Consider the following 12,928-nt stretch of genomic DNA (forward strand, 5'->3'; position numbering starts at 1 on the left):
AAGACTCACATGGGTGTCTACCAGCGTTCCATCCATGGTCTCAACGGCCCTCTCGCGGTTAGCCTCAGCTTGCTCTTGATGCACCTTAGTAGCTCGGTCTGTGACTGGTGCTTCGGATGCACGGGTATCTGCTATTGGATGACTGCCCATTTCTGATGGACAACCATGTTGACACAGGGCTTCATCTTGTTGGACAACCAGCAACCTTTCCTGGGTTGCAAGGCGTGGATCTGACCTCCCAACCATTACTGGGCTGGGTGCTCTTCACCAGCCTGGAGAACGGGTCCTCGCAAAGCTAAAGCGTCTTTTGCCGGTGGCCAGTAGTTTGGGACAAGACTTCGGCGGAGCCGGTTATCTTCTATTGGCGAAGCAGGGTGAATTTCAGAGCATGTTTTAAGAAAAAGAGACCTGAGAACACAGAGAAACAACGAAGACCCACTTTGTTGCTTCTGCAGTTAATGGAAATGAGAAGGCGGGTGGGAATCTCCTTAAATGCGTGATTACAGTACTGAATGGATCTTATCATTAGTGGATCAAAATAACCATTTCTCCCATGTCTTATTCCCTGAAGGAATGGAATAATAATAAGCCAAATCATAGATAGGGATTATTAGGAGGCCTTGACTGGTAAAGGCCAGGACCTTGGTGATATGTCTCATCTGGTGGATGGTGCCTTTTTTACAGTATCCCACTTCTAAATTGCAGGGTGATATAGCTACGAGCTAAATAGCTTCCAGACGTTAAAACACAGGACACGTATCGCTTGCATTTGGACTGCATTAAATAACTTTAGTTCTTTTAACTACAATTAACCTATCAGAGGTAACTGGGTGACTTCTCAGCCTTGTAAAAGTACATCAGTTCCACGTTTGACACCTGGCTGTGATCTCCAGGCTCGAAGCCCTTATTGTATTGAGTGTCTCTGTGAAATCTTCTTTAATGGATTCATCGCTAAGAGGCAATTTTTACCTGTAGAGTTGTATGAAAAGCTACCTACGCTTTACACTCGCAGTGTGCGACAAAGCTTTAATGGCAGTAGTATGACAATTTGTGTAAATGTCATTAGTCTGCCATCTAGAGGTGCCGATCTGCATTAAAGCGTCTGTTAAGCACCTGATTATTAAATCAGCTCATTCTAGGTTTCCCGTAGGTGGGCAGTGGACAGTTTTAAATCAAAACACTACTAAAGGCCTACTTGTTCTTGCACAAGCACAAAACATAACGAAACGAAAAACTTTCACGAATGAGCAGGCTTGCAGTACAAATACGAGTATCCTTTCTCATATTATTATGTGTCGGTCGTATCTGAGGCGACTACGGTAAGTAACCAGTGCAATTAGATCATCTCGGTGCCACTAGAGGCATTTTCTCGATGTATAAATTTCATTGCAATGCGCGCTGTGCTTAACGGATGAGTTAACAGGGGGAAAAAAGTCGCCCCGTCGTCAGAAGACAGCGCGATCAAGGGTAAACTGACTCACTTCTGTTTAAAATAAGGGTTAAAGTTACCACGTGCGTCACTGCTGCCTGTGTCGGTTATAAAAATATTGCTAAATGTAGTACTTCGAAGTCGAAGTTTCCTGTGTGGGATTTAAATGTCACGCTATGAATAATATAAAGCATAAAATGTAAATGACGAGAAAACCTCGAACTTGAATCCCCTTGAATTGCGTCCATCGCAGCGACAGACTTGCCAAACGCTTAGACTTGCACCGTGCTGAAAAGAGACTGCAGTGCAAGTCTTCAGCCACCTGCGCAAGTCCAGTGGCGTCGGCACCTTTCTCAGCGAATACTCACCTCTGTGCGCCTTAACCAACGTAACAACAACAACAACAACAACAACAGGGAATCGATTTCTCTTTGCACCTGCTGAAGGCACACGAGCGCACGCGGTCACCTAGGGGCATTACGTCATAGGAGCGCTCCGCCGTTGCCCCGGGAGAGCTGTTCACACACACGCGCGCGCGCGCGAGCGGCGCTGCTCTAGAATCTAGAATAACAGTCTAGAATAACCGAACAGGAAAAAAAAAACACGTTTATCTTAATGGCAATCACTAAAGGGTCAGTATTTGACGGACTGCCAGCAGCGGTGTGCGCTGTGCGTAAGCTCTTTTGTCGAGTACTAAACTTCTCGAACTTGCCAAATGTGTGTGACGCGCCACTAATCGCGTTTAGCGCTGCACGGTGATTTCCCTAACCTGTGTTTACGATGTATTTGACCAGGGGTGCACTACGCCCTCCTATCATAATGCAATGCTCCGGAAAATGACAACTTCATTTTACCACATTGTAACCCTGTTTAAAAAAAAAAAGGGGGCAAACTAATAATACTCCCAAATCATGCGAATTTCACGATGAGGTTTTTGTGCAGTACCTGGTTTACGACAGAGTATTTTTCAAAAGCATTTAATCGGGCCTCGGTGCTCTGCGAAGGGATCCTGGCCAGCACGGCATCGTAACCTGGCCGTGGGGTCATGGACGGAATTAAAAATAAAAAAATGTAGACCTGAATCCTACCTTGGCGTCTCTGGGTGTGAAGGATTTCACTGCGAGAGATTCAGTTCTGCAGGACAGCAGCCCCCCCCCTCCTTTGCCTGAAGATTAAAATCAGTTTGAAGGCTATGAAATTATTCTGGACAGTCTCTTAGGAAAGATTCAAGATACCCCTTGAAAGAAACTCCCTGCCCCAGAGTGCATGAGGAAGCGGAGCCGCTTCAGGTCTATAATAGTGCAAGACTTACTTATACATCCCTTGCATTTTTATAGCTCCTTTTTATACTAAAGTGCTTCACATGGTCGATAGGACGCACCGCTGAACTGCGGTCGGCACCTGGGTGACGCCCAGCGGCCATTGTGAGACAGGAGCGCTCAGACAGGGGAGGGAGGGATGACCTTCTCGCTGAATGAAGGCAAAACACTGGGGAACACCGACTGCAAACGCCCGGGGTGGAATTTAATCAGGATTCCAGGGACTGTGCCGTGAGATCTTTAACGGCCATATAATCAGGACCTCGGTCTCACGTCTCATCCGCAGGACGCCCCTCGTACTCCACAGGGCCTCTGGTTACTATACTAGGGCAATGGCATTACCGCTCCGGGGTGGGAAACAGCGCCATCTGCTGCCTCTCCAACACTGCATATAGCAGCAACCTAGTTTTGATGACCCGCGTTTTTAATGTTGTTCAAGTAGTATTGTATGTCCACCTTGTAAGCATTGAAGGAGTAGCATTCGACGTCTTTGTTTTGTGAATAGCTAACCTTGTATTATTGACATGAAATGTGTTTTTTTTTCCCATATCGCATATCTCACATACTTGAGGCTTCAAGGCTGGTGACGTCATGCTTTTTCTCTGTTGTTCCCTCAAACGTTTGACCGCCCTTCGCTAATATTTGAATCGGTCTCTTGTTGCGGGAGGTTTCCGTCCTTGTCAGGATACTTTCACACCTGATACGACTAGATCTTCAGCAAAGCGAACAAATTCACCAGAAACCAGAAAGGCATAACAGCATAACCGCACTACTTGTATATATTGCATACACCATGGACACATAGCAGTTTTATTCAACATCTATTACATCTATTATTATGTAACCTTATTTTCATAACCTCAATTTTGTGATTTTTGTGTTTTTAGGATTTCTGTGATTCTTGTGATTTTTGTGAGCTCGTAGAAAAGACATTTCACTGCCAGCCACTACTGCTGCACGCTGTATTGTTGTGCATTTGATGAATAAACTTTGATTTGATTTGAAATGCTACAGGCGTGTAGAAGAAATTACTCATCCAAAAAGCAGGGAAGGCTGGCAGATTACCTTTTGGTTCTGGTGTCTCTTTTTCTTTTCAGCATTGAACTAACCTTCACCCGTTCTTCTGCAGCCTGCGCACGTGGACACAGCTCCTGACTTTAAACAGCTCTGGCTTCTCCTTGTGCTGGAGTAAATCTGAGCCATCACTTTAACACGTGCTAACAACAACAACAACAACAACAACAAAAAAGAAAAGAAGCTTTTGGTACTAATAAACAAGACTTTAATTAGAATTTTATTTTTTTTTATAATTACATGTTTTGGCCAATCATTAAGACACAAACACTGACTTGCTAAAATAAAAAAACATCTGCAGAACTCACTCTATATTTATATATTTACAGGTGCCTGCCGGTCCCCCCCCCCCGTCACCCTCCCCAGTCCCATCTCCTCCTTCCTCAAGTGCTGGCTTCTGTGGTCAAAGTGCAAAGGTCAGAGTTCAGGCCTATGTGGGAGCAAACTTCTTGGCCTGTGCTCTCACCCTCTTCTCGTACTCCATTCTGTTCTGACTGAAAAAACAAGGGAAATGGCAAACAGGTGTGAAAAATACACTACAGTCAAAGGGATCCGAGGGCATTCTGCAAGTTATTCCTTCTGCATTCACCTTCAGATTTATTCATTTTGCATTACAACTATCAATTGTTTAATAGCAGTGGCTTAAAACAGAGTTTGAAGTTCTGTTTACAGATGAAGGACTTTTATGTCACCCCCCAACTCAGGATATACCCATCAGAGGAGGAGTGTCAATCACAGTCCTATGGGTTTTTATAGCAGGGCTCTCCAAACCAGGTCCTGGGAAGCTCCAGTCCAGTTATTCTTACAGGTCCCCCTCACAGCGGTCTCCTACCATGGTCCTGAGGAGCCCCAGTTGAGTGATTCTTATCGGTCACCCTAAAATCAGGGGTCTCCAACGCTGGTCCCAATCCAGTCATTCTTCTATTGCGTTATTTAAAGATTAGCCACACGTTATTTAAAGATTAAGTTTAAAGGACTTATCAATGTTTCAATAAAGGGAAAACCATACAGCACTGTGTCTAACCAGGACCGGGGTTTGGTACTCCATGGTTGGATGCGTCCATATGAGAAACATGGGATCTTTGGGAATTCACGGACAATTCATGGGAATTAACAGATTAATGGCTATATGTGAACTGCCAAGGTTAACGGAGAAATAGCTTTATGATCAAAGCCCTCTAGCAACAAGCTGCAACATGCTTAATCCCGAATTCACCATGATTTCTCGCAGGCCTCTCAAGTCAGTTAACCGGAGCCCGACGCGACCCATCACAGACTGCTGAGCCACAATGAAAGCAGGCGAATTATGAGAAAGATGAAGTAAACGAGGCCTTAGCTAGAAGGATAACCTGCGGGACGCCAGCCCCCCGATCGAAAGCCCTTGGTGTCGACGTGAATCACAACTAACTTGTTAATCCACGGCTAGGCCGTGGGAGCATCGTCTGAATACTCACCAGTATATTGTGTAGGCTTCAGCCTGTGCTGGGTCCTGTATGTTGGGTTCGTTGAGCAGCTCTTGGACTCCTAACAAAATCTGAAAGGCAGAGAACGACAAACATCGAGAACTGGATATTCCTGGCTGTCCTCAGAGCTAGCGCAGGGTCTTTAAAGATCTCAGCTAATGTCAGCTCATCTACAGAAGAATGCTCATTTAAAATACGTTTACCAGGACTCTGTTGCCTGACGTTACTGCTTTATATATACTTTATTATATTGCAAAGTAGCCCAAGTGAACACAGATTAAAAATGGGGATCTGCCCTAATCTGTTCTCCATCACTACACGCCTGTGGGCAGCTGGGAAGCTGTAGGAGGCACTGTTGAGACAAGAGTTAAAGACAGCCCTTGCCCCTAACCCACGGGCCACCAACTGGGAGTCCCCAGTGTCACAGTCTCATGAACTCTCACCCCGGTGTGAAAATAGGGACCTGCTGTGCCTGCGATACGGACTGCCAGAGGAACCGTATCAGCAGCGCAGCCTCGGGACCACACGGCCCACTGACCTCGCTTCTACTACGGTGACCCCAGAAAGCTCCACCAGCGGCGACGCGAGATGTATGAAAACAGAGAACTGGTGTAACCCTTTTTGGTGTTACTTCTCTGCTTTTGTTCTCACTTTTAAAAAAAAAAAAGCTTAAGAATATTTTACGCTGACAGCAAGGTGCCTTCGAAATGGAACCTGCTGACATGTCCTTGTTTAACAGCACTGAGACCTCCCCTGGTCCCTCCCCCGTGCCCTTAGAAAAAGGAACACGAGCTGCAGGTTTTTTTTATCATTCATAAGACCACACAGACTTCTGTAAGTGCCTGCAGCTCACAGAGCGTGAACTCCCTGGGGGGGGGGGGCCCTCTGTCTCTGACCTGTTTGATGGTGATGGCCGGCCTCCAGTCCTTGTCCTCCTCCAGGATGGACAAACACACAGTCCCCGAGGGATAGACGTTGGGGTGGAAGATGGGGGGTTCAAACTTGCCTGTTTGACACCAAACAAACAAAAAAACTGCTCAACAGCTGTTTGGGTTTTTACATGAAATTCTGTTGATTCTGGACACAGGGGCAACCCTGGCTGTGGAGAGCCCTCGTCCAGTGTGAGCTGGAGGTCACCACTAAATCATTTTGTAAAGATACAGAACAATTCCATTGGGATCAACTAAACAGGCAATATGGTCCATAATTTAGAGATCATTTCGCACTCAAATCTATCTTTTATCCCTTAAAACCCAGATTTCTCTTAAAAAAACAGGCTACTTACTTGAATCATTAGCATCTTAGGTGTTACTAATCTTTGAAAACAGGTGACCCCTAAGACTGCCTGAATTGGGGTGCTACAGGCCCGGGGTAGGTGACCTCTGGACGAGACATTAGTAAAAACATAAGCTGGCAAAGAGCCTGTGTTCCCATGGAGATATATGTTTACAGCACACTGCGGTTAGAAATCTGTAAAAATTGCACTGCTCCGGAACAGACCTGTGTCTTTTTAACCTGAACCAGAAGGAAAATGATTGTAGCAAATGTGACTGACACCATTCCTGAATTGTCAAAACATTATACAAGCACATTTTGTTAAAAAAAATATATATTCTCCACTAAACAATGTTTTTGGTGAAAGCACTTTACAGAATGGCAACATAAGCATTTAAAAAGAGTTTCGATTTTCAGACAGTAAAATCATTTGATGCATATACTGTATATATAACAGTACGCACTTTGTAAACTAGCCCCTTGCTCTTCAAACTGGTCATAATGACTAAAGATTAAGATTATAATGATCTGTTTGTTATGACTCAGGCTGCAATTTAAATAACCTGGTCTGTCTCAGTGTAGAGCCCGCTATAATCTGCTATTTGCTTTTGTTTGTATTGATTACAATGTATTCTTTTGGGGTATTCTTCTCGGACGTTGTATATCTCCGTGTTCTCCAGCTGCCTTATTAATAAAAATTCTGTTCTATAAAATAATGAAGGTGTCGGGGTAACATCAGGCTGGAGCCAAATTTAAAATTGCAAGTACCATTACGGAGGAACTGTACAGGCAAAATAAAGAACATTTAATACAACCATGATGCCGCCCAACAGCTGATGTGAGAAAGCAAAAGGACTTATACATTATATTTTGTGGACGTCACAACAGCTTGTGGTCCACCAATGCCCACAGACCATATTAGATGCAGGATGCTCAAGGAAGATGTCTGGCCATGGCAGGGATTTTCTAAGATTACATGTACTCAGTAGAGTTCATATCCATCAAACAGACAAGCCACAACCCAGTTAGGTAACTCTGTATGGTGCCAGGCCACAGGAGAATTCACAGCTGTCGATCTGTGTAGGATCTCTTAACTTGTGCTGGATAAACAAAATCTTCCAAGAGAGACTTCACTCTCTTTATGCCAAAAGTCATTAAGACAAAAATGGCCAACAGTGAAATACATGTTTCTTTAAACCACACATTCACTGAATAAGGCAGAATAATTCATAAGCAGAAAACGTTAGATGTTGCACTGTTATTTCACTTTGAAGAAGCTGGCTGGGCAGAATTCCATCTTCCAAAAATATAATGAGCGTAATGTCTCAATACACACCAAAAACCAAGTGTGCTTTTAGTTTAAAAATCCTTTTAATGAAGAGCATGAGAAAAAACATATTTCTGTGATAATTAATAACTGAGGATGCATGAAAAGCTCAAATGAAATCATGAGTGGTTCTAATAAATCTGTGCACTCTGCTCATGATCATGCGGTGCTGGAGAACATGCTGTTGATATAAACCGCTCCTTCGCTGTTTCCTTGGAATACGCCAGTTTTATCAGCTCTCTCCCTTCTCCCGTGCCAAGAAAATACTCACATTTCGGAGGAGACGAGGGATAATCATCCTTAAACAGCATCCTCAACTTGTACTGGCCACCTTCCCACAGCGTCTGTCAATAAATTGTATCCATTAATAACCCCTTTCAATATCGCAATACTCCACAAACGGAACGTACCCGACCTTGCAGAAAGGTGTTTGTAAAACATGTTGAACATCCACTCAAAGTACTGTTCAACTTCCAAAATTTGTGTTACAACAATATCTATAAAATTACTGTAAATAATAATCTCTCTTACTTAGACAATGTACAGCATTTTTTTACGGTCTTTAATTGTTAACTAGTCAAAAACATTCACTTCATTAAGGTTACAGTTACCTATAAAACGCCTCAGCATCTGGTTAAAATCACTGTATTTAATCTGGCCAAGAGCTTAGATGACAGAAGAACCAGCAGATAACAGGCCTTCAGGAATATGAGCGTGACACCCCTGCTTCAGAAGATAGAGGGCTCGTCAACTTTGAGAGATGGTTCCATTTTTTTTTGTGCAGTTTTTATTCTCTTTACACTCCTAAGTAACATGGTAATAATTTACATGCTTGCAAAATGACAGCTTTACTTGCTTACTACAAAAATACAAACGGGTAAATGTCACCCAACACTTGCCACTTACAAAGACAATCCCTTTCATCCCAAGCAGTACTGACGACACGATAATACTTTTCCAACTTCTCACAGACTCGTTTTGCATTCAATCATCTATGTTTTACACGGAGATTAACATAAAACATGCAAACATTAAATTAAAACCCATAACATTACATAAAAGCTATTGATTCATACACAGTTACCACATGCCACTTCTACAGGAACCCTCATAGATTACCAGAACCTGCAAAGTTTACTTTCTCCACAATCACCCTCATCCCCTACAACTGCACATACCCCTTTATTTCTGTCAATAACGACCACTGTAGTAACAGACAAATAAGTTGTGGAACCCGAGAAGAAGTTTAAACAACTGAGTTTATTGCATGCAAGGGACAATAAGACCAAAGAACTGTTCGAAATATAGGTACAAAACTTCCAGTTTATATAGCAAATTTCAGCTGCTTCTGATGCAAATTGTTACCATGGTAATGGGGGGCCACCTGTGTTTGGACTTTCCCAAGATCTTGAACACTTTTAATGGTTGGTTTTATCTTTCCTTAGTTGGGGGAGGGGGGGGGGGTCTTTATCTTGCACTTGGAATTTCATATCAATTAACTCCTATCTCTGCCGTAACTCAAAGGTGCCTCAGCACAGAATGGAATGTCTTGTGTTACAAGAAGTCTTTGTGCAGAAAGAAATCAGTTAACCCCTTTTTCACATCTTATATCTTTCTTCATCACTTATTGCACTTGCCCCTACACCTTTACTGTGAGCTCGTGGTCATTCATGGATTGGGTAGTGGATAAAGGAATCCCTCACTTATGTAGAAAGCAATTCCCCATAATCAGTCTGTACTAAGGTCAGAGGATGTGCTGGTGCTATGCCCCACGATTAGGCTGTCCCCTATAAAGCACGAAGACAATTAATAATAATAATAATAATAATAATAATTGCTTACACTTATATAGCGCTTTTCTGGACACTCCACTCAAAGCGCTTTACAGGTAATGGGGATCCCCTCCACCACCACCAGTGTGTGGCCCCACCTGGATGATGTGACGGCAGCCAGAGTGCGCCAGTACACTCCCCACACACCAGCTCTCAGTGGGGAGGAGAGCAGATTGATGAAGCCAATTCATAGATGGGGATTATTAGGAGGCCATGCTTGGTGAGGGCCAATGGGAAATTTGGCCAGGACGCCAGGGTAACCCCCCTATTCTTTTCGAGAAACGCCCTGGGATTTTTAATGACCACAGAGAGTCAGGACCTCGGTTTTACGTCTCACGGTTTTGTCCCCGTCACTATACTGAGGCATTAGGACCCACACAGACCACAGGATGAGCGCCCCCTGCTGGCCCCACTAACACCTCTTCCAGCAGCAACCTTAGTTTTTTTTCCCCAGGAGGTCTCCCCTCCAGGTACTGACCAGGCTCACACCTGCTGAGCTTCAGTGGGTTGCCAGTTGTGAGTTGCAGAGTTATCTGGCTGCTGGCCAATTATCCATCTTGTCTACCGGGCTCTCAAACACAGAGGAGATGTGGCGCATTCTGGTCTGGAACCGGTAGTTTTCAGACCACACCATAAAATCGTAACAGAGGAGTTTGCCCAGGAGTCTGGGAAAACTGAACTGGATGGGTCACTTACCCCTTTTTTCCCAGGAATAGCACATTCCCAGTTCATCAGATTCAGCGTGCCATCGGGATTCTTCGTGGGAACAGCGACAAAGCCCTGTGGAGAGGTGGAGACACTCAAGTACCGGATATCTCAGTTCCATTTCCTTTAACGTTTTAGTAGCTTCAGATGTATATGCAATAATCCAATTATTACATATTCCTTATGTGCCCATAATGAAGTTTATCGCCATTTCTCTCTAGACTGCTTTTAAAACCTATTCTAGAGCCACATAAAATTACAAGTTGCGGATAAAAATTCTCAAGGCAGCCGGGAAGTCCACGTGAAACACTGGGTCTTTCCCGATGAGGGGCGTCGTTTGAAACAGTACTGGAAACGGGAATCACAACAAACACAAATGGACACAGAAGTACAGCTTTACCTCCTACATGCCCTTGCAGATAAGCTCCTGCAGAAAGTTGACACTACTAACACAGGACAGGGAAGTGCCCAGAAGAAAAGACCACATTTATGGGGGGTGGGGGTGGGACGGTCTTACTGTAATGTAGTAGGGATCAGTCACAGTCCATCCACTGTTTTTTTTAATATGGAAACTGCCATTGGAAGCTTTAGCTTTTATTACATTCACAAGCCTACAGCCAGAAAGGTTTTTTTTTTCCAACTAAATCACACGCTGCTCTTCAGGGGAAAACAAGACAATTACCCGACAAGAGTCCGACATGAACGGTAGCAAGGCGTGTAACAAAGGGGTGTCAAAAGTTCACTCCCGGAAAACCTAGTTTCTGGGTTTTGTTCCACCCGATCTCTCACTTCCATAGGCGATCTAATGAATTATGATTGAATTTATCGTTGTTAAGTATGCCAACCCAACGTGAAGGTGTTTAAAAGGGAGTGTACTTGTACTGGTGCGCTTCTCAGCCATCAACTGTAAAAGACCTTAAGAAATTCCATGTGTAGGTCTCATTATCAAAATGATTAATTTAATTGCTTAATTGAGTAATTAAACCAGAAACCAGAAGATAGAAGACAGAACCAAAAACCACTTTGACACAAGGAGTCTTAAGAAGTTAAAGGAAACAAAGCATAAAAGCAGAGTCTTCTGTGTTTTCAGGGCGGAGTTTTATCAGATGAAGTAAAAAGTGAAAACTCACAAATGGGTGGTCTTTCCTCCACGTTTTCCGCTCCTGCGCCAGCCTACTCAGAGCGATACCAGACATGGCTACTCATGAACGCTCCCAGTCGGCGCTAAGGGGGGGGGGAGAAAACACAATTTAACACACCACATTCCTCATAGATCCCCTAATACAACAAAAAAAAATACAACCACAGAAACCCGGGCGCGACAAATTCATGATCAACAACGCGGTAGTGAGTGGTGACTTCGGGACAAAAGATTACTTTCACGGGGTGTTTATTTCAAAGTAACAATTGGCTTAGTCATCTGGGACACTGATTTGACTCAGGCTGTAACGTAGTAATAGCGATCCCTTGTGTTTGTGCGCGTTTTTAGTCGCCTGTGCTCTGACAGGTCCAGATGGCGACTCCTGAGCTCAAAGCGCTTCCACTGAGCCGGGCAACCACGCCAGAGCCCCCCCAGTTACGTCACCCCGTCAGTCTCGCCCCGCTCGTCGGCTCTGCACATCGTACCCCGAGTTTCTCCACACCCACTGCTCTTATATATATATATATTTTTTTTAATTGTGCTGATCGAAAGTGCAAAACCGAAATGTAAAAAGCAAGACAAGAAACGCTGGGACGTCAAGTGCGCTCTCCGTCCCCCTCCCTCCCCCTCTCTCTCTCCCAAGGCAATCAGGGAGATGGTACAGGAACTCCTGTCCCGCTTCGAGCAAAGCGCTTACCTTTCGACTCAAATGACCAAAAAAAAAAAAGATTATTATCCGCGATGGCAGCGCTCTTTTTTGCCGTTTGTATTTAAACCTCTACTGATATTGTTGTTGTTGTTGTTGTTGTTTGTCAAACCACTTGCTCTTTCGCGCACCCTGTGATCGCCTCCTTGCACCATCAGCACCACTCGGTAACGACGCTGTCAAAACTACGCGAAGGTAATTAAATAAAATTGCACACCAATATGGCGAAGGCAAGGACCTCCTTAATTGCCCCCCCCCTCTCCTCCTAGGACCTTCAGGCGCTCCTCCCAGACAGCTCCGCGCCAGGCTGCTGGCGTCAGCGGCCATGCTGGGTGTGTCAAAAACATCCGAGCGCGGCCGGGGTCATTTTTCTTCGTCACCGTTTGAACTACCAAGATTGTGTCAGTATCTTACCTTTCTAGAGGGTGAATGGTCGCATTATTGTTGTGCAGTTACTCGTTTTCATGTTTGAGTGAACTGCTGCACAACAGCTTCATACAGTGGATTGTCTTATTGATATATGTGGACGTGAGCACCGCGCTCTGCCACTCTCAACATGGCGGCGCGTCAACTCTCCCCCCCCCCCGCGCGGCCCGCGATAGCAAAGCGCCGATTCGCGCTAGATTTTAAACTGGCGAACAAGAGAAGGGTGGAAAG

General features: G+C 44.5%; 1 protein-coding gene across 2 annotated transcripts; it reads right to left on the minus strand.

The window, feature by feature from the left end:
• Window positions 1-4,013: 4,013 nt before the first annotated feature.
• LOC148821664 (SUMO-conjugating enzyme UBC9-like) lies at window positions 4,014-12,514 on the minus strand. 2 transcript variants are annotated; one of them, XM_088931216.1, is made up of 7 exons: window positions 12,489-12,514; window positions 11,555-11,648; window positions 10,416-10,499; window positions 8,159-8,231; window positions 6,182-6,291; window positions 5,277-5,356; window positions 4,014-4,316 (listed from the first exon to the last, which is right to left on the minus strand). In XM_088931216.1, the coding sequence occupies exons 2-7, from the start codon at window positions 11,618-11,620 to the stop codon at window positions 4,253-4,255; spliced, it is 477 nt and encodes a 158-aa protein (XP_088787342.1). In that variant the 5' UTR covers window positions 11,621-11,648; window positions 12,489-12,514; the 3' UTR covers window positions 4,014-4,252. The 2 variants fall into 2 exon arrangements, with proteins under 2 accessions (XP_088787342.1, XP_088787341.1); XM_088931215.1 differs by lacking the exon at window positions 12,489-12,514 and adding an exon at window positions 12,263-12,472.
• Between the last annotated feature and the right edge of the window lie 414 nt (window positions 12,515-12,928).

This window comes from Atractosteus spatula, chromosome 13, assembly GCF_055471065.1.
Source record: "Atractosteus spatula isolate fAtrSpa1 chromosome 13, fAtrSpa1.hap1, whole genome shotgun sequence".
In the NCBI taxonomy this organism is placed as follows: Eukaryota; Metazoa; Chordata; class Actinopteri; order Semionotiformes; family Lepisosteidae; genus Atractosteus; species Atractosteus spatula.

What these genes read in the sequence shown, in the direction of transcription:
- LOC148821664 (XM_088931216.1), bottom strand. Translation starts at nt 11,620, where the DNA reads ATGTCTGGTATCGCTCTGAGTAGGCTGGCGCAGGAGCGGAAAACGTGG. An exon ending in TCCCTCGTCTCCTCCGAAAT is followed by an intron (nt 6,292 to 8,158) that starts GTGAGTATTTTC and finishes GGTGTCAAACAG; the next exon opens with GCAAGTTTGAACCCCCCATC. An exon ending in GAAGCCTACACAATATACTG is followed by an intron (nt 4,317 to 5,276) that starts GTGAGTATTCAG and finishes TTGTTTTTTCAG; the next exon opens with TCAGAACAGAATGGAGTACG.